The sequence below is a fragment of the Misgurnus anguillicaudatus genome, chromosome 17 (assembly GCF_027580225.2).
Source record: "Misgurnus anguillicaudatus chromosome 17, ASM2758022v2, whole genome shotgun sequence".
Taxonomy (NCBI): domain Eukaryota; kingdom Metazoa; phylum Chordata; class Actinopteri; order Cypriniformes; family Cobitidae; genus Misgurnus; species Misgurnus anguillicaudatus.
This window is the reverse complement of record NC_073353.2, coordinates 38,054,987-38,078,683: the sequence shown is the minus strand read 5'-3', so window position 1 is coordinate 38,078,683 and position 23,697 is coordinate 38,054,987. Positions and strand designations below refer to the sequence as shown.

The 23,697-nt window shown below is 38.0% G+C and overlaps 3 protein-coding genes across 7 annotated transcripts; 2 read left to right on the top strand and 1 right to left on the bottom strand.

Annotated features, from left to right (window-relative positions):
* The first annotated feature begins 951 nt into the window (after positions 1-951).
* Positions 952-2,622, top strand: nms (neuromedin S). Of its 4 annotated transcripts, none has more exons than XM_055215939.2 (8): positions 952-1,088; positions 1,425-1,471; positions 1,607-1,660; positions 1,735-1,761; positions 1,838-1,891; positions 1,969-2,034; positions 2,157-2,196; positions 2,508-2,622. In XM_055215939.2, exons 1-8 carry the CDS (start codon positions 1,013-1,015, stop codon positions 2,516-2,518), a joined length of 375 nt encoding a protein of 124 aa, XP_055071914.1. In that variant the 5' UTR covers positions 952-1,012; the 3' UTR covers positions 2,519-2,622. The 4 variants fall into 4 exon arrangements, with proteins under 4 accessions (XP_055071914.1, XP_055071916.1, XP_055071913.1 ...); XM_055215941.2 differs by having other exon boundaries at positions 2,152-2,196; positions 2,508-2,555; XM_055215938.2 differs by lacking the exon at positions 2,508-2,622 and having other exon boundaries at positions 2,157-2,422.
* Positions 2,623-2,681: 59 nt separating this feature from the next.
* On the bottom strand, positions 2,682-5,658 carry pdcl3 (phosducin-like 3). 2 transcript variants are annotated; one of them, XM_055215936.2, is made up of 6 exons: positions 5,457-5,658; positions 4,967-5,090; positions 4,793-4,883; positions 3,884-4,027; positions 3,517-3,725; positions 2,682-3,173 (listed from the first exon to the last, which is right to left on the bottom strand). In XM_055215936.2, exons 1-6 carry the CDS (start codon positions 5,460-5,462, stop codon positions 3,025-3,027), a joined length of 723 nt encoding a protein of 240 aa, XP_055071911.2. In that variant the 5' UTR covers positions 5,463-5,658; the 3' UTR covers positions 2,682-3,024. The 2 variants fall into 2 exon arrangements, with proteins under 2 accessions (XP_055071911.2, XP_073710820.1); XM_073854719.1 differs by lacking the exon at positions 5,457-5,658 and having other exon boundaries at positions 4,967-5,096.
* Positions 5,659-6,566: 908 nt separating this feature from the next.
* Positions 6,567-23,068, top strand: LOC129452208 (TBC1 domain family member 8). The gene is made up of 20 exons (XM_055215934.2): positions 6,567-7,076; positions 10,838-10,948; positions 11,117-11,235; positions 11,898-12,126; positions 12,273-12,513; positions 13,054-13,261; positions 15,493-15,690; positions 15,804-15,953; positions 16,407-16,557; positions 17,684-17,898; positions 17,992-18,109; positions 18,593-18,878; positions 19,193-19,295; positions 19,559-19,657; positions 19,732-19,800; positions 19,933-20,167; positions 20,250-20,315; positions 20,433-20,519; positions 20,789-20,886; positions 22,348-23,068. Exons 1-20 carry the CDS (start codon positions 6,950-6,952, stop codon positions 22,717-22,719), a joined length of 3,282 nt encoding a protein of 1,093 aa, XP_055071909.2. The 5' UTR covers positions 6,567-6,949; the 3' UTR covers positions 22,720-23,068.
* The last annotated feature ends 629 nt before the right edge of the window (positions 23,069-23,697 follow it).

The following is a 23,697-nucleotide window of genomic DNA, read 5'->3' as shown; positions in this document are numbered from 1 at the left end:
ACTATATAAATCTCTTTTAGCGCTATATCTTGAAAGCAATGAATAGTTGATGGTCTGAAAAGTCATTACTGTCAGTGTAACATGTACTGTACTGATGAATGACAAACAAAAGTCTCTTCTGTCCTGTATTCTCATCAAATCAAACGCTTTTAACAATTACTTTATAATGAAAATCCAATCATTATGAATTTACCCACAATCCTCTGCATCTGGTGATGGCGACAATAACAGTGTTGACATGTGCAGGACGGGTGAGTAAATAAATAAATCATATCTATAGTTTCAATGGAAAAATTGAAACATCACATGGCTTTTTTGTCCCTTAACTACCTGCTGTGTGTGTGTGTGTGTTAAATCCCAGAAACACACTTATGATGTCACTCATTACTAAAATCTACTTTGATTTCATCTACAGCAGCAAGATTATTCAACTTTTAAAGTTATTTTTATCAGTGATCAAAACATCCATGAGCAGCAATCGTTTACATTTATAAAGATGAATGAATGATTATTGTTTTCTCCTGAAGAGATGACATTAATAATGTTCAGGCTTTATATAGTCTCCTTATTTCCTTTATCCACAGCACAATTGAGGAGATAAGTGTGAGCACCCCCCCCCCTCCTGTCTGAATGAAGTCACGTCACTCAGTTTAAAGTTTAGGCTCATTTACTCGTATTTATGACAGTCTTAAAGGGGACATATCATGAACATCTGACTTTTCCATGTTTAAATGCTATAATTGGGTCCAGTGCTTCTATCAACCTAAACAATGTGAAAAAGATCAACCCAGTAACTTAGTTTTAGTAAACCAGTCTCTGCAAAAAATAGGTTGGCACGCTCGCAAGGGAGCAGTGTTGGTGTTGATTGGTGGTCACCCACTATGAGAAACACACACACTCTCTCTCTCTCTCTCTCTCTCTCTCTCTCTCTCTCTCTCTCTCTCTCCTCAGCATCACTTGACTAGTACTCCAGATAACTAGTCAGAGCATCAGCGTCGAGCAAACAGACACGATGAGCGCGTGTTTTCATCACTTTTATATGATTTGTGCTTTAGGTTTGTCTGTCAGCAGCTTTTATTCAGCTGTCGGTAAGTTCATCTAACATCTTATTTTACTTTGATACATTTAATGTTGTTGACATATATATATATATAAATATATATATATAATTATGTATGTGATATGTATTTAATTTAAATTTGGTTTGTATATAAAATCATTTAAATTTTATCATCTTATCTAAAGAAATCAAATAAGGATCTTTTCATCATTAATTAAAGTTTCAGCTGAACTAAAACTCCTACATCCTATTAGTATAATATCTGAAACAGTGTTTGATTTAAACAAAATGACAAATCTTGTAAATAAATCTGTGTTGGGATATAATCTTATGTTATTGTGATAAGATGTGATTCTGATTTCAGAAAGCTTTCCCCTGACAGACTGTGATGACTATGGAGTTTACATTCAGGTACAGGAAAGATGTTATTATTTCAGCAGAATGATGTTTTTGATTCATGGTTATGGTTTAATGAGATTGGGTTAGATTTTTTAATGAAATGTCTGCAGTGAAGATGGACAGTATTTCTGGATGTGCTTGTTTTAGGGCTCAGCTTTACTCAGTACATTGTGTGATCTGGAGTGGAGAGATCAGAAGCAGGTAAAAGAGTTTGTTTGTACACGTCAGTATTAAATCACATGAGATATCTGAACATCATACGTTTGTTTTTACAGGAACAGATTCAGAATGTTTTTAAGAGGGTGAGTGTTATTATATAAACCTGCTCTCTGTTATAATGATGATGATGATGATAAACATCTTTATTCTCTTCTTCAGTTTCTCTTTCACTACTCCAAAGCACAGAATTCAGTCGGCTCAGTAGACAGAGAGGTATACATGACACATCTTTAATATTTTCTGTCTGAATTATTGTGCATCTTTTCTGATGTGTATGAATGTGTTTTCAGTCTCATTCGGTTCATCCACTGATGCGTCTCTCCCCAAAACTGTCTCTGCGTCGGAAGAAACAACAGGTGTGGAAAGAATTGCCTTTGTTGATATTTTATTTATTCTGAATGTTCACAGAGATGTTGCCAGTATATTATGAAGATTTTCTCTGATCTTTGAGTAATGTGTTTCTTTCTCTTAAGAGAAGCTGAAGAACGTTTGTGGAACGTCTGGAAGATTCACTGAAGGTCTGCACACAAACACACTGCAGTAACCTGAAAACCTCCGTCATGGATTTTATAATGAAAATTAATATATAATGAAAGTTATTTACTACAAACATTTATTAAGAATCACTTTTTTTAACCTACATTTAGTTTTTTTTTTGTTGCATTTGGCAGAGGCTTTTTTTCAAAATCATGCATTAAAAGCTATATAGTTTATCAGTGTGTGTGTGTGAAGCCATGAGGTTTTCCGCTGCTAACACAATGCTCTACAGGAGCGGTATATTTATTGTAAATAATTGTCAATAAAATGATCTTCTGTTTTCTCTCCACAGTTGTAAACTAATCTGGGAACTTCTCTGTCTCCAAGCTGATAAGATTAAATAAGATTGTGTGTAAAAGCTGCATTAGTGTTTCAATCAAACAGATTTTAATAATAAATTGTCTCCAACACTTGTATTGAGGTTATGTGTTATTGTTATTGTGAGACCCACTAACACACAAATAAATACTTTATAATCATGTTTATTTTAATATGCTTTACATAATAACTGGTGAAAAGCATTAAAAGTAGTATTATAAATCACATATAAAACATTTCTGATAAATAATGAATATAATGACAGTTTGTTGAAAATCTTTAGAGGTGACGGCCACATCCACAGTTAAGGAGAAATAGTGAGCAAAACAGTGAGCGGCAGTTGCTTTAATTTGGCATAATTTAAAACAACTTTGCATTCGGCAGCAGTTTAAAACATCTGCGTGATGAACGCTATCCGTCCTTCCATCCGTATCTCTTGAGCAACTCAGCTATGGTGTGACAGACTTGAGTCAGCAGTCAGGGTGATGACTTCAGTCCTCATCAGAGTCTTCATCACCATCTCTGTGATTGGGTCCCGTACAGCGAATGGATGTCATTAGCTGATCCTGGATCTGTTTCTTAGGATTTTCCTCCAGGTCAGTCTTGATAGCACCCGTCTCTGATAAACGCCACTCCAACTCTGACAAAACAAATATGTTTGATGATGCAACATTGCAAACAATATTTTTTGCATTTACGTATTTTTTTAAATGTCATTTCTTATATTCAAATTGGTTTGTCACAGTCAGTTAAAATGAAAAGGCATTTAGCATTAATGATCATTTCTTAATGTGTACAAGGAAAAGATGATTTTCAAAGCTCTTAACGTTGTTGTATAACTTAAGTGATATAGTTTTGTAATCTATTAATGAATATGCACAGCTTCAATTCTCTGTCATCATTAATTAAAACAAATGTGTAGAATGAAAGAAGGACAAAGATCAAAAAGGCTGACCATCAAGCAGATATAAAATGATTCATACCGTCACACTTCAGGTTCATTCCTCCAAACACAAGCGGTCCGATGAACTGGCCCTTCATTTCTCCCTCATAATACACAAACAGTGTGGGCAGATTCCGATCGGGGTAGTTGGGAATGCAGGTTGTGGAAATAGATTTCAGAAACTTTGTTTGAGGAAACTTGCGGGCCAGTAATGACAGATGCTGGTTTATCAGTGTACACAGAGGAATTCTGATATATGACAAACAAGATTTCATAGTCAAAGTCTCTCACCTACTGTAGAAATTCTTATTTCTCATATATGGTTGCACAGCATTGTTTTGACACTGGTTGTGTATAATACATTCATGAATTCAATATTGCTATTTGATAAGGTTAGTCTTCCTCACCCCTGTTTGTAGAGATGTAGAATCACCCAGATGCCATCTCCGGCTTTATTCACCTCCTGTACATAATCCAGTCCCGAGATCTCATTTACTTCTCCAAATACATTCTTTATCTGGTTAGCTTTCCACTCGGCTAGTCTCTTCTGTCTGTGAGAGAGATGTACAAGCAACTTTTACTAAATGAAAGAAATACAGGTGCTCATTGTGTGATCAATTATATTTCTGTATAGCTTAGTAGTAGATCATTGCACAAAAGGTTTACAGTTTGATTCCAGTGAACACACACATACTGATAAAATCTATACCACGTAATACACTGTGAAAGTGTCTGCCAAATGCATAATTGCAAGGGATGCATAATGATTAATCGCCCTAACCCTATAGCAGAATAAAAGGTTTTGTTTACATCATATATGTGTGTGAACTGTGTAAGCTTAGGTTTTGTTCTGTGTAAATCACTTTAACAATCCCACCACAATCATTTTGTCTATTAATGTCTCCCAAGAGAATGTATACAGTATGACGGGTCTTTCTGTGATAAATAATAAAGAAAAAAATTACATTCAGTATGTACATTTCCCAATAGCATCTTTGCCCATTTCAGATGCTAAACATTCAGTGTAAATCAAATGCAGATTTTTAAATCTCACATCTCTCAAAAAACATTAATTTACACAACAACATTTAAGGGATTTCTGTCTGTACGCTAAGCAGTCCAATGATGTTTAGAGGTTTAAAATAAAATCTATGCAAAATGTTTGAAATGAACACAGTTTATTTGCACAAACACTGTAATAATCCTACAATCTGAAGCATAAACAGCTCGCTCTCTGTTAACACGTGATTAAAACAGACACAGATTCATTTGCAACAATGAATTTAATCAAAATACACACAGATGTATAAACTGACCTGTACATCTCTATGGCCATCTCGTCCTCTTCATTAAATTCATCTTCATTCTCATCGAGTTCATCTAGTGTCATCTGTTCATAGGTCTTCACTGAAACATATAGACATTAATTCAGTCAGTATTTCTACAATTTCATAGCCTGCTGGTTTACCAGACCAAAAATAGCATCTTACCAACAGACTGTTGTTGACGAAGCTGCTCCTCCTCTTCAATGTCCTCATCTTTAGGGGTTTCTTTAGGGGGCAGAATGCCTTTCTTTCGCAAGATGTCATTCCACTCCGTATCTGCGTTTGGGTCCTGCATTAAAGACCATAAAACACCACCTCAATCATCATATATCACCAAACACAGAACCCTCACATCCAGGATTTCTCTTTAATATTACAAGTTCACGAACTATCTCCAGATTTTTATCCATGAGCTTATGAAAAGTTGCCAAGGCCGTCAATAAACTATTAATACAATTATCAAAACTATTATTATTATTATCGTATCAGCATCGCACAAACTGCTCCACTAACTTACATTAACCAGCCTGTCTCTGTAAAACACGCGAGCAGAATTAGGAACGGAGAAAAAATGACTTAATGAGAATGTCGATCATTTAAGTTCTAATATCATAATAATTCAACAGAAACGTATTTCGTTTTAAAACACACAAACCTGCATGTTTAGGCTGTTGTTTGTCCTGCTGTATAAATCACACCTCCACTAACTCTCTAAAGCGGAAACAGAAGGAGCGCCCATCATTTCCCTCCGGCCCAACACGAGATCCATCATTTACACTAAAAATAATGTAACGTGAGAATAAATAATAACCCTTTGATAAATTACTCGACTGAGCATTTCTAAGAAAACCCTTTTGATGATCGCATAATTATACTGATAATAGAGACGTTGTATGAGAAAGTTAAAACTCAAGCGGAAAAGATGCGTGTCGGATGAGAATAACTGTTGCACCGACTTCCGTCTAGATTCACAATGTCCATATATGGTGCTGGAGAGCAGCACTATGTCCAGATAGCGCTGTCAATCAATGACGCATTGATTCATTAGTAGTTTCTTTGAAGTCTTTTGTTTGAATTATCGAAAGAAACACCAAAGGCCTGTACATTTATTAAGCATAACAATAAGCCAAATCAGTGCTTGACAGATGTGAGTTTACACAATTAACACTTTATGGCAAGCTATTATGGAGAGCCTAATTACATCCTTACAAAAAAAAGAAAAATATGTCTTAGCACCTTATAATTTACATTTGTGTAAAAAAATGCTACGTAAATAAATGTTTAAAAAATACTGATCCTTTACACCACAGTCAAAGTTATGACAACCAAATAAATATCCTTGTATGACAAAGAAATGTTCACCTCTTATGTGTCTACTTGGACAATGTTTGCGCGCGGTCTATGTATTTTATTATGTCTTTGGTTTCCAGTGCCTCAATGGGTGTGTTCGTCTTCATGAGGCGCTGCGTAGATGGGTCGGTGTATGACATCAAGTACCGCGAGAACGATTCGAACGCTTAGTTTGATTCGAAAGCTTCGCGGTACTCTGATGTCATATCCTACGGAGTTCAGTGTGCGAAGTACCGCATCCATAAAGTCGAACACGACAGGTGTGATTTCTCAGCAGCACACTGATGTCTATCAGGACTCGGGCCATTAAAATTGCTTACAGTAACTTTAAACGACAATATGTATGAGGCTGGAGTTTTATTTTCTCACAGACATGTAACCAGTATAAGAAGAAGACTAGAATCACCACGGTGTGCGCGCGCACACAAAAACATAAACAAGGCAGCAAGCGCATGAAGTACAGTAACAGTCCAGCAGACAGGCGGACGCAGACTGATTTATTGACTGCTGTACTTTAGACAACATGTCAAATGTCCTGTAATGTGTAAATCGTTTGCTAAATGAATACATGTTAATATAATGTTTGATTGGCTGGACGTGGGTGTGTGTCAGCGCCATAAGAGCAAAAGTGAGGGAGTGACGGTGAAATGAAAGTTTCTCGCCGGAACCTCGAGCAGGAAAAGGCTGGAGAAGCGGAAATAAACCGTCGTGCTTCATACAACACCAGCTGCTGTGGTTGAAATAGAGACGTGCTGCAGTTATGGGTGGAATATAATGATAATGTGAAACGGCACGAGGATGTGGGTCACCCCCGAAGAAGTTGTGCTGAAAAATGCGCTCAAGCTTTGGGTCACTGACAGATCCAACGATTATTTCCTCCTGCAGCACCGGAGAGGACACGGAGAGACCGGAGGAAAAATCACAGGTGAGTTCATGACGACGAGCATCAACTCTAACGAAAGATTCACACACAACTAAAACCTCTTTAATATTATAAAGCTTTAATTCGGAACACTAAACGGTTGACGGTTTGCTTTGGTGTGTCAGAAGATCAAGAGTCACATCCTGGTTTTCCTTTTGTCCCAGTTTCCGTCCAAACAAACAACACTCATAACAGCTGCTTTATTCCCACTTCATAAGATGAATATAAGGTGTTTATAGGAGAGTTGTGAGGATATAAAACATGAAATACTCGAGCGAATATTATCTCTCTGTCTGTCTAAACATAGTTTGAGATTAAAAAGAGATCAGATTATAAACTGCTGTAAATCAAAGAGTTAAGTCTAAATGTTTGTACTTTCACTTTTATAGCAAGTTTTTGCATAGGTCAAGTTGTGGTATAAACATGGTTAAATAAGAATTTTTTAACACAATCTTGGTTTTTTTTAGTTTAATGAGATATATGTATTTCATATATAATATACAATTTGAAGATTCAATATGTAGACAGTTGTACTTCTTAAAGGGATATTTCACACATGTTACATGTTGTAAATGTCTTTGTTTTGATGAACACAAAGGAAGATTTTTTCAGGAATGTTTGTACCCAAGCCGATCATGAGCCCCATTCACATCTATATTTTTATTTTGTCCTACTATGGAAGTGAATGGGATTATGTACGGGCACTACTCAGAATGTCTTCCTTTGTGTTCATCAGAACAAAGACGTTTACACAGGTTTGTATGAGAGTAAGTAACTATTCCTTTAGTCAGATTATTGTTGTTTATAGAGATGAGTTCTTGTCCTGGATGCTGATTGGTCAATAATTCAGATAAACTAGAGTAATACAGTACAAGCTGTGAGGTTTTATTCAGTCTAGTCTAGCTACTCTTTATATATAACGCTACATCTCCCATAGAGATCAACATTTGTTCTTCAGCTGTCATATAGATGATAGTTTGATGTCTTTCACTGTATTGCTTTAATAAAGCGCTCGGGCCCGTGTGTCATTGCTTTATTTTTACATACAGATTACATTATGAAAGTAAGGCTCATTTTACACTAAGACTGGGTGCTATAAAGATATACCATTGAAAAATATGTCAACTGTAACAAATTTGTCTATTCTGTGTATAGCACCATATGTAAATAAGTGGGTGTGGCTATAACCCCTTTTTGAGGGGATAACTGGGCGTGGCAATACTCCTGCAGGTGAGATGGAGAAAGATAAATGCACAAATGAAGAGGATTTATAAACAAACTCCTAGCAGGAGGGTGAGATTATTGTTAGTTGTTTTTTTTAGTCGTAGCAGCACCCACCCGTGTTGCATTATAAGTGAACCTGTTTACCAGTTTTTTGATAAAGTTTCTGTTAGCCCCGGGCATTTGAAAGCTGTTCAGATCTGCACAGTACAGGTTTAAGTCAGCCTGAAGACAAACTTAGTATTTGTTTTAAGCACTGGCAGACATTTCCAGAAGAGCCAGTTATTTTCATTCTCTGACAGTAAATTCAAGCATTACTGCAGCTGAAAATGTTTATAGATCCTTTTACAGCTCACGTGATCAAATAGCCTTCGTGCGCATCTTGGCAACAGAAGTGGTGTTATTTCCCAGTGGTTCGAACGTGTTAGCAATTCAGAAAGTTTATCAAAACGGTTTCCCAGCATCAAAATGTCTGGTTGTAGCGTTTGGTTGCAGTAATATAATATACTGTACATATATATATGCATCTGGACACTTTATATTTGGTCATCTGCTAACGTCTTCTATTCACTCCTCTATAGTACACGGATCTGGTAGCTGTGTTGAAAAAGTTGATATAGTCAACTTACTAAAATAACTTTCTCTGTCAGTGTGGTTTCACTGCTGATTCTTGCCATACTTCTGTTGCCGATAATATGCACGCGCATACGTTACCACGTCATCATTTTGTACAAAAGTAAAGGTCTATATGAATAGATATGTATAGATTAGCTTGCTTATTATCCTCTAGTGATACAGATTTACAATGATAGGGAAATAAAATCACAAATAAGATTAGACACAAATAGATTAAAGGCACAATATGTCAGATTTTTGCATTCAAATATCCAAGTGTTTTATATTTTGTTCACTTGTATATCCCAAATGTTTTCAACAATGTTTAAATTCAGAGAATTCTTTTAACATGATTTGCGAGTCCTGTCGGATCGATTCCTCTTTCACACAGTCATCAAGCTACGCTGTTGTTGTTGTTTTTAGTGACCTCTAGCAGTGAAAATAACAGATTGTGCCTTTAACTACATCTGCTGAAAGGTTAACCATTAAAAAGATATCAAGTGGAAATCTCAACAAGGTCTCAGTGTGTTAATATACAGTCAAAAATCAATCTTCATAAGAACTTCACGTTTCATTAAAGGTGTTGTAGAATGTAAAACTGTAGGCATAGATGAATAATAAGAGTTCTGTACATGGTAACTAACTCTTTAATCTGACCAACTTCTTTGCAAATTAATGCAAAAATGACAGGCTAACACACAGTGCAACCAGGCAGTCAGTGCATCTTATACTTAACTAATATATGATCAAACAATGAGTAAGGTTTCACACTAATACATTAAGCTAAAGGTAAATTTTACACACCTCACATCATTGCTAGATTTACTAGTCATTTAAACTCAACAAGGATTTATGAAATCATAGATTGAGAATGTCGTAGTGATTAATAAAACTAGCACACAAATTCTTAATTCCTGAATCCTGGGAAGTAATTATTAATTCATATGTAATTAAAATTTGCATTGGTTGTGCAGGAATACCCTTCTCAATAATATTAAAAAAGAAGAATATTTGAATCTTAAAATATAAAATCGAATGCCGACCCACCAAAACCAGCCTTAATGTCAACATTCCACTCAATTCTGTCTGTTCTCCCTTTAAAGAAAAACATCCGGAACAAAGCTGATATTTAAATGAAACGACTGAGTTAAACTAAATTCATCTTTACTGAGGAACCTCTGAACAATCAAAACTAATCTCAGTTCATTGGGCACTATATTGTTTGTTTTTGTGAAAAACCATTTTGTCAGTCAAATTTGCTTTATGAAGTGCTATCATTATTCAAACAAAATAGTTAAAAATAGCAAACGTCTTGTTAAGATGATGAGATGATGCGTGTATGAGTAAAGTGCTGATATAAATGTTAAGATCTGTATGCTTGAGATCATGTGAAATCTCATCTGTAATGAGCAGAAACAGCTTTCACTTTTCATTGAAGATTTATGACTCATGCATTCGATGGGAATCTTCATGTTTTTTTTAAGGATCAGTTCACCAGAGAATAAAAATTATTTTAAAATGTACTCATCCTGATGCCGTCTCAGGTGTATGGTATGACTTATAGAGAGAGTTATTTTCTGTGTAATATGTCCAGGACATGAAGCAGTGTGAAGAAATGTGTGTTGAAATGTCCCACACTGACCGCTGAGCAAGCATCAATTGACTTACAGTGACCTGCAGCAGCGTGAAAGCATTAATGCACAGATCATAATATAGATGAAGATATAACAGCTGTGGTTATAAGACCTCGTGGTTTGCTGATTTCCTGTAGCATCTAAACACTTTGACTTTGAATCTTTCAAAATTTTGCCATATCGACCAATGGCATTGCATTGCAGTTCATTTTAAATGGATTTTGTGTATTATTACCAGCTCTATATATGTTATATGATCTGTATGTCTGTGTGATCTATATGTCTGTTTTCTAGGTTTGCTGGTTGGAGCTTTGGACACCGTGCTGGACTCAAATGCACGTGTGGCTCCGTTCCGGCTTGTTCTGCATGTGCCGGGATGTCAGGTCAGCTGGGTCATAGCTAGTGGTAAGATCTCATCTCCTCCCATATTCATATAACAATGCTGTGTGTATATACACAAAGATGTTGTATGATCACTTGTGTGTGTGTGTGTGTGTGTGTGTGTGTGTGTGTGTGTGTGTGTGTGTGTGTGTGTGTGTGTGTGTGTGTGTGTGTGTGTGTGTGTGTTTGCAGGAGTCACTCTAGAGGAGGTGCAGAAACACTGGAAATGGCTGGATCAAAACATACTGCCGTACATGGCCGTGTTTGAGAATAAAGAAGACGCTGCCAGTTTTGTACAGGGCAAAGTGAAGGTGCAGCTCCAGAGACCATCACAGATCATACACTTACTACAGTCTGCCACAGACCACATCTCCTATAGACCAGTACACACCACACCTCCTATAGACCAGTACAGACCACACACACCTTTTAGACCAGTACAGACCACATATCCTATAGACCAGTACAGGCTACATCTCCTATAGACCAGTACAGACCACATCCCCTATAGACCAGTACAGACCACATCTCCTATAGACCTGTACAGACCACACACACCTCCTAGACCTGTACAGACCACATCTCCTATAGACCAGTACAGACCACATCTCCTATAGACCAGTACAGACCACATCTCCTATAGACCAGTACAGACCATGCACACCTTTTAGACCAGTACAGACCACATATCCTATAGACCAGTACAGACCACACACACCTTTTAGACCAGTACAGACCACATCTCCTATAGACCAGTACAGACCACACACACCTTTTAGACGAGTACAGACCACATATCCTATAGACCAGTACAGACCACATCTCCTAAAGACCAGTACAGATCACACATCACCTACAGACCAGTACAGACACCACACACTGCTAATAGGCCACACCGCATTAGACTGGGAAACACATTTAGTTGTTATATGCACATTGTGTAAGTGTATTTGTTTGTATATTAAACACGCAGGGTTTAATCGCAGAGGAGGTTTTGGGTGGCCAGGCCGCTGGGGAAGATGATCCAGCCCGGTTTCGTGAGGATCTTGCTCGTTTCGAGCAGCGTTTCGGTCTGCCTCAGAGAGAGAAGCTGGTGACGCATTACTCGTGCTGCTGCTGGAAAGGTCGTGTGCCACGTCAGGGCTCGCTGTATCTCACCACCAATCACATTGCATTTTATTCCTTCCTGCTGGGTAAAGAAGGTAAGAAAATCTCTGAATGTTCTATTGTAGAATATAGCAAAATCATTTTTTATAAGACAGTCTAGTTATGCTTTCTCACTTTCTTCACTTTATTTTAAATACATAATGATTTCAAGCGAGTGATCTGTGTTTGTGTCCCTGCGCAGTGAAGCTGTTGGTTCCCTGGGCAGATGTGACGCGTCTAGAACGTGTATCTGTCGGCCTACTGACGGATGTGATCCGTGTTTACACTCGACGGAGACAGAGGGATTTCTCCATGTTTTTGAATGTAGATGAGGTCATGAACATCATGTGTCAGCTGGCTGATATCGCTCTACGCAGACTGCTCGACAGCGGTGGTCTCACGCTCGACCAATCACTGCAGGACTCTGCAAACATTACCAAGAGGTGAACGTCTACATTAATCTGCCATCAAAAGCTAAGATAAGATCACTTTTTCACATCCTAGTTTATTTTATTATAGAGACTCCAGGTGTTACTGTGCCAATCAAACATCAAGACATGAAAGCATTCAGAAAGCTGTAGACTACACTGAATATACTGCTTACTGTTCATCCGTTCATAATCATATACAGCAAACATGTTTGTTGGACAAGAATGAGTTGATATCAGCGCCTTTAAATGATTGAGTTTCTCCAATGATTCAGATGAGTAATATAATGAGAGAATCTGTTTGTGTGCTTCCTCATCTAAAGAGGAAGTTCATGTAAATGATGACAGAGAATGAAAGGAAATAACAGCAGAGAGAAAATCAACTTCTATAAAAATAACCTGAAGAAATCATAGACCTGCAGAACTGTTATGATGTGTCATCATAAAGAATAGTTCAATTGAATTGAATAAATAATACAGTTAGATGTGTGTGTGTGTGTGTGTGTGTGTGTGTGTGTGTGTGTGTGTGTGTGTGTGTGTGTGTGTGTGTCACAGGTTGTTGGAGGAAGAGGCTCTCAGGCAGTATGTGCTTTCTCTATTCGGCTTACCGCGGTCTGAGCGTCTACAGGAAGTGATGTTGTGCTCAATTTGGACTGCTCATGCCCGCTGCCACACACCGGGTACCCTGTATGCCACAGATGGTTATTTGTGCTTCAGCAGTCGTGAGGAGGGACAATGTAAACTCATTATACCACTTAAAGAGGTACCACCTCCATTAGATGTCACTTAAAGAAAAATAAACTTTCTGTTTCCCCACCAAGTTAGGAAGAACATCTTTTATTATTAAAACACTCCATGTGCACCTTGATCAATAATGCATAATTCAGCACATCAAAGATTGATTTTACTCATTGATTTTAATCTTTGTCATGATCTCACTCAGTGAATATTATTGAGATCAAGGTGATGTTTTCACAGAATCTTCTTTATATGATGAAAACAGTCAATCAAAAAACATAAATGAATTCACAGATTAGGTTACATACAGCGGGGAAAATAAGTATTTGACACATCAGCATTTTTATCAGTAAGAGGATTCCTAAGTGGGCTATTGACACAAAATTTCCACCAGATGTAGCCATCAAGCCAAATATTGAATTCATACAAAGAAATCAGAGCATTTAAGTATACAAGTTGAGTCATAATAAATGAAGTGAAATGACACAGGGAATGAGTATTGAACACACTTTATTTAATACTTTGTAGAAAAGCTTTTGTTGGTGATTACAGCTTCTAGACGCCTCTTGTATGGAGAGACCAGTCGTCTGTATTGTTCAGGAGTGATTCTGGCCCATTCTTCTCACACAAATGCTCTTTAAATCTTGAAGGTTTCTTGGGCCTCTTTTATGAACTTTGATCTTCAGTTAGATATTTTATGGGATTTAGGTCAGGTGATTGACTGGGCCATTCAAGCAATTTGATTTTCTTTCTTTAAAACCACTTCATTGTTTCCTTGGCCTTGTGTTTGGGATCATTGTCTTGAAAAGCAGCCCCAAATCATGATGCGTACATCCCTAAACTTAACTGTTGGTATGGTGTTCTTGAGGTGGTGGGCAGTGCCATTTCTTCTCCAAACATGGTGTGTAGAATGATGACTACCAAAAAGTTTAATTTTGCTTTCATCTGACCATACTATAGTCTCCCAATAATCCACAGGCTTCTCCAAATGCTCTTTCGCCAACTTTAACTGAGCCTCAACATGCTTTTTGTCCAGCAATGGAGTCTTGCGTGGTGAGCGTGCATGGATGCCATGCCGGTTCAGTGCATTGCTTATAGTTTTCTTTGAAACAACAGTACCTGCTGATACAAGGTCTTTCTGAAGTTCTGCCCGAATGGTTTTTGGCTCTCCTGATTATTCTTTGGACTCCTCGGACAGGTATGTTATGTGGAGCACCTGATCGTGGCCGGTTTATAGTGAAGTGATGCACTTTCCTTTTCCGCATAATGGCCCCCACAGTGCTCACAGGAACATTCAGCATTCTGGAAATGCGCCTATAACCATTCCCATCAAAATGCTTTTCAATGATAAGATTACGAAGATCTTGAAAGTTCTTTTCGTTTACCCATCATGAAGTCTTTCCTGTGTGTCTCCTGTGTAATGAGAAGCCTTTATAGGCCATCGATTAGGACTAAAGCAGCTGATATCAATTAGTACTGATAGGGGTCAGAGTTTCTCTCTCAATACTGACAGATTTCAGGTGATCTCCTGGCTTTCTATGCCATTTTGCACCTTGTTCTCTTCATGTGTTTAATACTTATTCCCTGTGTTATTTCACTTTATTTATTATGACTCAACTTGTATACTTAAATGTTCTGATTTCTTTGTATGAATTCAACATTTGGCTTGATGGCTACATCTGGTGGAAATTTTGTGTCAATAGCCCACTTAGAAATCCCCTTCCTGATAAAAATGCTGATGTGTCAAATACTTATTTTACCCGCTCTATACTATAAATCTGTGTCATTATAGCAGCTGTGTGTGGGGAAACTAATTTCAATGATTAACTTATCATCTTATCTCTTATTAAAAGCCCTCAAATCTCTTCACTTACATCCAAATATTATAAAAATGAACACAAATTACTATTTTGTGTCATTGAATAAATCTCAATTGAGCGATTGAGTTTTTTTAGGTGGAAAGAAAGATGGTTTTCAGTAAAAACTGATTTTTAGTCTGTTAATGTTTGTAAACATGAAACTTCTGTTAGAACATTCATACTCGTCATCTCTGAGGTGGAGCAGCATCCACACAAACCCTTTCACAACCCTTCATAAGTAACGACTAAGAGAGATTATTTTTGTATTTGTTTAGTTTAGTTTCTATCAGAAAGCTTAGCTCTAGCAGTAGTTGACTCATTATGTTTACTTGATGTTAATTTTTTTTAGTTTATTGTGAGGTCTCGGTCATCACAGTATATGTGTGTGTCTGTGTAGATGCTTTCCATTGAGAAGGCCGACAGCACCAGCGTCCTGCCCAACCCTGTGATCATCAGCTTAAGGTGTAAACGTGCCTTTCAGCTCATAGACCTATCACAGCGAGATGAGTTAGTGGAGAAGCTGCGCGAGAGACTGCGTGATCTGCACTGGAAACAAGCCATGATCCACGGACACGAGCAGCGCAAGAAATCCACGGTACATTAACACAGACGGCACAGTCATTTAGAGACCCAATACAAGTACTGATACTTTCTTATTCCTCATTCAGTGTGTTTCTGAAGACGCTCGTTCTGCTTTCTTCTGTCTAGATATCCAGCACACCATACTATACTTTCTGCTATGACACCGTCCAATCAGATGATGAGGACAGCAGTGTTATTTCTGATAAAGCGCTGCGTCACATGGTCCTCGCTGACACATTCCACCCCAGCCAATCAGATTCTCCTGACGAGACACGTGTGAGTACACGCTCAATAGTCACAGCGTTAGGGCTGTGCATTAATAGTTTTTTAATTTACATTTTTAATTCAAACTATTACAAAAACAAGATAATCGAGCTTAAACAATTATTGTGCAATTAAAATATAAATCACATGCTGCTGGAGTGATGTGTTTGTAAGGCACCACTGCTTTGACACATATAGCCTATGCAACACTAAAGGGTTAACGCTAAAGTCACTCAGTCATCGTGTAAAATAGTCGTGATTATGATTTTGTCCATTATCAAACAGCCCTACACCGTGTGACACCTGAGCAGACTTAAGATTAATCACATTTACCTTTTTCTTTTAATAGTTAATATTTCAATGAATTAATGCTTGAAAAGGGAATTTAAAAATAGTGTTATAGTGTTTCTTTTTTGTGTTGAAATGAGAGTACAGATCAATAAACACAGTTTTTATCTTGTACAGAACACTGAGCGTGTGAAGGAGCGTTTATGGGAAGATCATTTTACCGAGTTTGGTCGAGGTGTTCACATGTTTCACACTGATAAAATCCACAAACTGGTGGTGCTGGGCATCCCGGAGTCTCTGCGTGGAGAACTGTGGCTCAGTTTCTCAGGTAAGAGATGATGATGATGATGATGAGATCAGCTGACACACAACTGATGAAAGTCATTTTATAATACGTTTACATTTATGCATTTGTCAGACACATTCAAGCTCTACATTTATTCAGTCTGTGTTTTTTCTAATGTCTATATCTGTCAAATGCTGTTAGTTTCAGTTCAGCTGTCAGGATTTCACTTCCTCTTCTGTGCATCTGATGTTCATATAATGACTTTTAAAGGTTTATTTTTGTGTAAATAAAGAGCCACTTAAGGTTGAGACACACAAACAGAGATGTACTGATAATCAAACACTTGTCACACTATAATCAAATAATTGCTTAACATGGTGACATTGTTTGTTTTTTCCTCATCTTTGGACAGTGAATCATCTTGACAGATGCAGTTTAATACTTACAAATACATTCAATATAAATATGTATCATTAATGAACAAATAATTCAACCAAATGCATGTTTATCTTGTTTGAACTTTGTGTCTCATCTTAAAGTCTTTGTTTTTCCTTGTGAAAGGTTTGCGTTTCTTACAATGAGCTAATAAAACATATAATCTTAATGTTATATTAATGTGACCCCGTCTGTGAAAATCCAGCTTTTGTGATTGATGATTTCTACATAAACTCATTCTACATGATGTAAAGATCATTCTGTGACAATATCATCTTAATATCATTAATATTGATTGAGTAAGATCATGGCAAACCTCATCTCATCATTAGATTGAGACTTTAGTCAGGATGACAGACTGGTTTATATGTTTACTCGTCTGACAAGTAGTCATGTAATAAGTAGAATAACGTACAGCCAGCTGGTTACCTAAAAAATAACCAATCAGGGTGAAGTAAGATTGCTCCGCTTCATGTTGGAACAATGAAACAATTTTGAAAAGCGCTATATAAATAAAATTGAATTGAAAGTTGGGCTCCAGACACAGGATTGACAATATTCTGTGATGACAATAATTTTTTTTCTGTTATCTCTTACATTATGCACTACAGACGTCTCTGTGACCTTCATGTGAAGTGCTTTCTATTTGATTTTGTATGATTTGATGCTGTTCTTCATCTTCAGTGTCCTAAAATGTCAAACATTGTGTTAAATCCCTGTTGCTGTTACTCAGATGCGTGTTCATCACTGGCTGCCCATCAGAACTACTACACAAACCTGCTGGAGAAGTCCAGGGGTCAGACGAGCATCGCCACAGAAGAGATCGAGCGGGATCTTCATCGCTCGCTGCCCGAGCATCCGGCCTTTCAGAACGACACGGGAATATCGGCGCTCCGCAGAGTTCTTACGGCTTACGCTTACAGAAATCCCACCATCGGCTACTGTCAGGTGATCAAACCATGTTGATGTCCTGTCAGAATTCATCCTGATATGTATGATATAAAGTGTGATGAATGTGTTTCTGTGTGTGTGTGTCTGCAGTCCATGAACATATTAGCATCTGTGATGTTGTTGTACACTAAAGAAGAGGAAGCTTTCTGGCTGCTGGCTACAGTCTGTGAGAGGATGTTACCAGACTACTTCAATCGCAGAGTCATCGGTAAGAGTCCGTCTGTATGCCTATCTGTCTGTCTGTCTGTCTGTCTGTGTGTGTGTGTGTTTCAGGGCATGTGAAGATGTTGCCCAAGTCCCTTTAGTGAAGTCACGTCTCTTGGCAGCCATGTTTGCAATGCATCTGGGCAGTTATTTCAGTCATTCAAGACTAAACTCATATATCTACTTGAATGGGGAAAGACAGACATGTTTCTGACATCACCTGTATCATAACTTTAGTTTCTTAAGCTTAAATTAAAAACACATTTGCTTCAGTTACTCCACATGTGCAGAGATTATGAAGCACCTGACATGAGTCTCTGTACCGAGCTCCTCCCCTAGAGAGTCATTAACCATTCTTTAAACCAATGAGCGGCCATATTAAGTGCTGTATTACTCCTCATTCATAGTACTAGCAGTGGCACACTTTGTTAAGATCTATTATCATGCCAACTACTTCTAGTGAATGATGTCATTTCCTGTCTCTCAGGCGCACAGGTGGATCAGTCAGTGTTTGAAGAATTAATTCGTGAGCGTTTACCGGATCTAGCCGAACACATTCCTGACCTTTCCCCGCTGGCGTCCGTCTCTCTCACGTGGTTCCTCACGCTGTTCCTGAGCGTTCTTTCGTTCCGCAGCGCTCTCTGTGTCCTCGACTGCTTCTTCTATCACGGCATCAGGTCCATCTTTCAGATTGGATTGGCAGTCCTGGAGGCAAACGCTGCTGAGTTGTGTGCCTGCACAGATGATGGTCAAGCTCTCATGATACTGAGCAGGTCTGTCGGTCTGTAAAAGATTCATTTAGATTTGCTTTACTAGAATCAGAGGAAATAGAATTTCAATCAAAGCCAAATAGATTTAAACTAACATTAAATATAGAAATAAAGTTAAATATTAAAGGCATGTTTCAGCTATATTTACATTTTTTAATAATGACACGGATGAATCCTAAACCAGGAAGGATGCTGGGATCTAAAGGCTGTTGTCTACAATGTTAACGTCATTATAGTAATCTTCTTGATTTTTCTGATTAGTTTGTGTTTATTTTGAGACCCTGATCTTTATGGTTTGATGTGTTTTGTTTGTGCAGTTTTCTGGATCAGGTGACACATGAGGATGAGACGCACATGTGTGCTGATGCCAGAGCTACTCAACATGTCAACATCACAACACTGATCGCTGATGCACACGAGGTGTGTGTGTGTGTGTGTTCATGATGGATGAATTGTACGAGTGATTTGAGTGATAAACGGCTCAGGTCATGAAGTCACTGGGAGTATCAGTATGTAATCTGCCTCCTGTAACTTTAAGACACCTCAGGACTCTCATGATTTAATGTGATAAATGTTTGTAAATTTTTTATTCATTTAAAGGTGAAAGACATGACAGTATGCATCATAATGCAAATGCTCAGTGTTGATGATTGAAACTCCTCACACTTCTTCTCTGTTGTTAGAAGTTTGGCTCTCTTACGGTGAAGCACGTGGAGATGTTGAGATGTAGACATCGTATTCAGGTTCTTCAAGCTCATGAAGATACCACCAAAGACAACGTTGTGAGTCCTGCATCTCTCTTGTCTTTCTCTGAAATGTCTTTGCTTATGCTGAAATGTTTCTGGTGTTTCTGCAGCTGCGGTTGGTCAATCCAGATGTGTCCATCTCACAGGAACACCTGTCTGACCTCTATGATCTCTTCAAAGTGCGTCACAGTCTCTTAAAACGAGTACAATCACATTTACAGTGTTCAATGTTGTTTCAAATAGACAACACATTTGATCGTGATGTGATATAATGAGGCGTTATGTTAAAAGCGTGTGTGTTTGTGTTCTAGATGGAGCATTTCATTAATCTGTATTGGGGTGATGGTGCTGGATGTTCTTCGGTCTCTGTCAGCAGCTCTACTGATCGTTACTTTGTGGACCGAGCTCAGTTTAAGAGTCTGTACGAGCTCCTGACCCCGTGGCTCTGTGGGACACACACAGATACTGTCGCTCAACGCACTTTCACACTTTTAGATCAAGACCAAGATAACCAAATAAACTTCTCTGAGTTCACACGGTGGATAGGTGCGACCTGCCCACTGAATTTAAACATGCAACTTCTTACACTGAACTATTGCATGACTTTAAAGTCTCTCTCTTTGTGTAGATATTGTGTACTGTGAGGAGCTGAATGAGAAGATCAGACTTCTGTATCGACTGCACATTCCACCAGGTTCAGTTTTCATTAATAGTTTCTAGTCTCATGAATAATCTTCTTCTTATTCTGTATTTTAAAGCTCCTGTATTTATTTCTCATGTGTGGACTGATCTCTGATTCTCTCATTCACAGCCATGACAGATCATGAAGACGACTCGTCTCCGCTGAAGAGTCCGATACTGTCCACCTCCAGACCTTTATATGTCAATCTACCCAATGGTACCTACAGATTTATAGATTCATTATGACACGGTGTGCTTTCAGCCCTTACAGAAAACTCATGTGAAATGTGTGTTTTTGGAACATTTTCATGGGAAACGCACGTGAAATCAGTGGATCACATGTAAAAAACAATTCACCACAATATCCACATGTGATCACAAATTGATGTTGTTTTTCTGTAAGGGCGTGTATGTAATGAATCAGTGTTATATGAAGTTGTGTACTTGAATCTGTAGTGTGTGTGTGTTAATGTTGTGTGTCGTCAGGTGAGAGGAGGAGTTATGAAGAACAACTTCAGCAGATGCTTCAAGACCTGAGCACCGGAAAGAAGAAAGATGAGAAGATTCTTCCTTACATGAACCAGGTCAATATAAACCTCATGATGTTTGTGTTAAACTCCCATCAGGGGCTGTACCATGAAAAATGTTTAAACAAACTCGGGGTTACAGGATTAGTTTCAAGTTCACAAAACCAAGCCAATGTGACCAGGCCTTGTAGGTACAAGCTATTTTCATGGTACCCAAAACCCAAGATTTGCACAAACTAATCCTTAATTTATTTGGCTAACCAACTAAACCGGCTTCATGGTATAGGCCCCTGATTACATCTTACTCTGTATCTGGGTGTTCATACAGGACATCAGGTATCTAGTTGTAAGGATGGCGTGTCAGGTTAAAATAGTTCTCCACATTAGTTTCATGAGCTCAAAATGTTTAATGTATGAATGTTTCATTGTGAAATGAAGCATGTTTATAATATTTATAGTATTTAGTGTCTCATCAAATAACTAAAATACAGCATAAAATGACCTGAGCAGTTTTTTTTCTTGTGTTGATATTAATGATGGCCGCTTTCTAAACAATGCTTCATGAAGCTTCGAAACCTTTAAGAATCTTTTGTTTTGAATCTTTTAGCAAACGAAGCTTTATTATGTCATAAATGTTTTGAAACACAGATGGTTCACCACTAGGGGGAGTTGATCTCAAAGTGAACTCATGAATCCGTGGTTAGTTTTATTATAAATGTTAATAAATGAAATGTGTTCATTGTGTTTGCTGATCATTTGGCATTTAATTTTTTTGTATAATGAGTGACATCACTAGTTAGCATACATGTTGAAATGCCTTTTTTATTTGGACAGAAAGATGTGTACACCCTTTGTCAAGTTTATTTTCTTAACTTTCTCAACAACGACCAACATAATCTAGCAGCGCTACTTAATGTTTCATAGGGTTGTTTATGAACATTAAAGAGGACATTTCACAAGACTTTAAGATGTCAAATAAATCTTTGGTGTCCCCAGAGTACACACGTGAAGTTTTAGTTGAAAGTATCCCACAGATAGTTTATTATAACATGTTAAAATTGACACTTTGTAGGTGTGAGCAGAAATGTGGGTGTGTCATTTAAAATGCAAATGAGCTGATGAAATGCAAACACTGATCACCATAATGATGGTTTGTTGAAATTAAAACTCAATTGTGCTGTCAATTATTTTCTCTCTCTGCTCTAAATGTCAGTGCTGTGGTTGGATACTGAAGATTAAGGGACAGTATTATTATAATAAGATCCCCTTCTGACATCACAAGGGGAGCCAAATTTCACATGCTTGCAGAGAAGTTACTGCGTTGATCTTTTTCACATTTTCTAGGTTGATAGAAGCACTGGGGACCTGATCATAGCACTTAAACATGGACAGATTTTCATCATATGTCCTCTTTATTGGACCATAGCATGATTTATTGACTCGATCTCTAAATGTTTGACTGCCGCTGCAACTCTGTGTTTATAAAGATGTTAAATGTTTGTAATTGTGTTTCAACAGCGCGAGTTCATCCAGTTTTGCAAGACGTTCTACAGCATGTTTCAGGGTGATCCCGATGAAGCCGAACTCTTCCAGGCTATCGGGATGGTCGCGAGTCTCGTGCTGCAGATCGGAGAGGCACGGCACCGACGCCACTCGTCTTCAGGCCAGGAGGAGGAACGCGCTCCCTCTACTGTGATTAGTGGAGAGAGTGCTGACGTCTCTCAGGTGGAAGATGATTGGTCGGTGAGTTTTGAACAGATTCTGGCTTCGCTGCTGACCGAGCAGGTGCTGGTGAACTTCTTAGACCGGCCTGTAGACCTGAGTGCAAAAATTGGGTGCGCAAAGATGCGTCAGTATCAGGAGCGTGCGGGACTGCTCATGATCAGCTGAACGGGAGCCGTGTCAAACTAATGAGATCAAAATCATGGTGCTGAAGAGAAGACGACAGTGCCTTGATCCTAATACAGGACCACACAGAAGAGCACCAAATACTGACACAATCTGAGGATTCTGGGATGAGCTGGACTCTCCATAAATGATGAGAGATTGAAAGGTTTATATGTAGGAGGCCTCAGTGTAGACCAAATCAACTTAAAGACTGAAGTTTTATTCATTTTCTCCATTAATTTAATCGTTGATGCTGTTGTTTTCATTATTGATGATCAACATTATTATTTGAACAGTATTTAAGCTGTATGTGTTGCTTTAAATCAGTATTCAAAGATTGAAGTCTTATTCAGCTCATCTGTAGTTGTGTTCTCAACAGTCCGGTCCAAATCAAATCATATTTTTGGAAATGTATTTCAGTGTTTTGAGCGATTAATGATTTACAATGTAAAGTTTACAGTTTTAATTGACATGTTAGATGATTGAAGTGAGATTGATAGATTTTATGTTAAATGAATGGTCACATGTTCTGGCAAGAGCTCACAAAAACAACATGGCTCTCATCAGACACCGTGCCTTACATCACATGGCTTAATGTTTGTGTTCACTTTTCCAACAACATGCACATGAAGTCTTAATCATCACTGACTATCAATGAAATACTGTCTGGCCAAACAGATGAAGATGTAGTGTCATTATTTTATGATACTCTCTGATTTTATGCCAGTTAAATTGTTTAAGACAGGGGTTCCCATTCCTGGAGGGCATAAGCCCTGCAAGCTTTAACTCAAACACGCCTGAATGATCTAATCAAAGGCCTGCAGGGTGACTCAGAAAGGACATTTAAGAGCAGTTTCCCAGACAGGGTTTAGATTAATCCAGGACTAAGCTTTAGTTATATTACGACAGGGTTCCCCAAATCTTACAGTGGAGGATTGAGCACTGCACTGTTTAGCTCCAACCCTAATCAAACTTACCCTC

Excerpts from the sequence above, each read along its gene's own strand:
- nms (XM_055215938.2), top strand. The coding sequence starts at position 1,013 with ATGAGCGCGTGTTTTCATCACTTTTATATGATTTGTGCTTTAGGTTTG. Across the intron at positions 1,472-1,606 it reads ACTATGGAGTTTACATTCAG|GGCTCAGCTTTACTCAGTAC; the intron begins GTACAGGAAAGA and ends TGCTTGTTTTAG. Across the intron at positions 1,892-1,968 it reads TCGGCTCAGTAGACAGAGAG|TCTCATTCGGTTCATCCACT; the intron begins GTATACATGACA and ends ATGTGTTTTCAG.
- pdcl3 (XM_055215936.2), bottom strand. Across the intron at positions 4,028-4,792 it reads ATGGCCATAGAGATGTACAG|ACAGAAGAGACTAGCCGAGT; the intron begins GTCAGTTTATAC and ends TCTCTCTCACAG. Across the intron at positions 3,726-3,883 it reads CTACATCTCTACAAACAGGG|AATTCCTCTGTGTACACTGA; the intron begins GTGAGGAAGACT and ends GTCATATATCAG.
- LOC129452208 (XM_055215934.2), top strand. The coding sequence starts at position 6,950 with ATGTGGGTCACCCCCGAAGAAGTTGTGCTGAAAAATGCGCTCAAGCTT. Across the intron at positions 7,077-10,837 it reads GACCGGAGGAAAAATCACAG|GTTTGCTGGTTGGAGCTTTG; the intron begins GTGAGTTCATGA and ends TCTGTTTTCTAG. Across the intron at positions 17,899-17,991 it reads CCACCATCGGCTACTGTCAG|TCCATGAACATATTAGCATC; the intron begins GTGATCAAACCA and ends GTGTGTCTGCAG.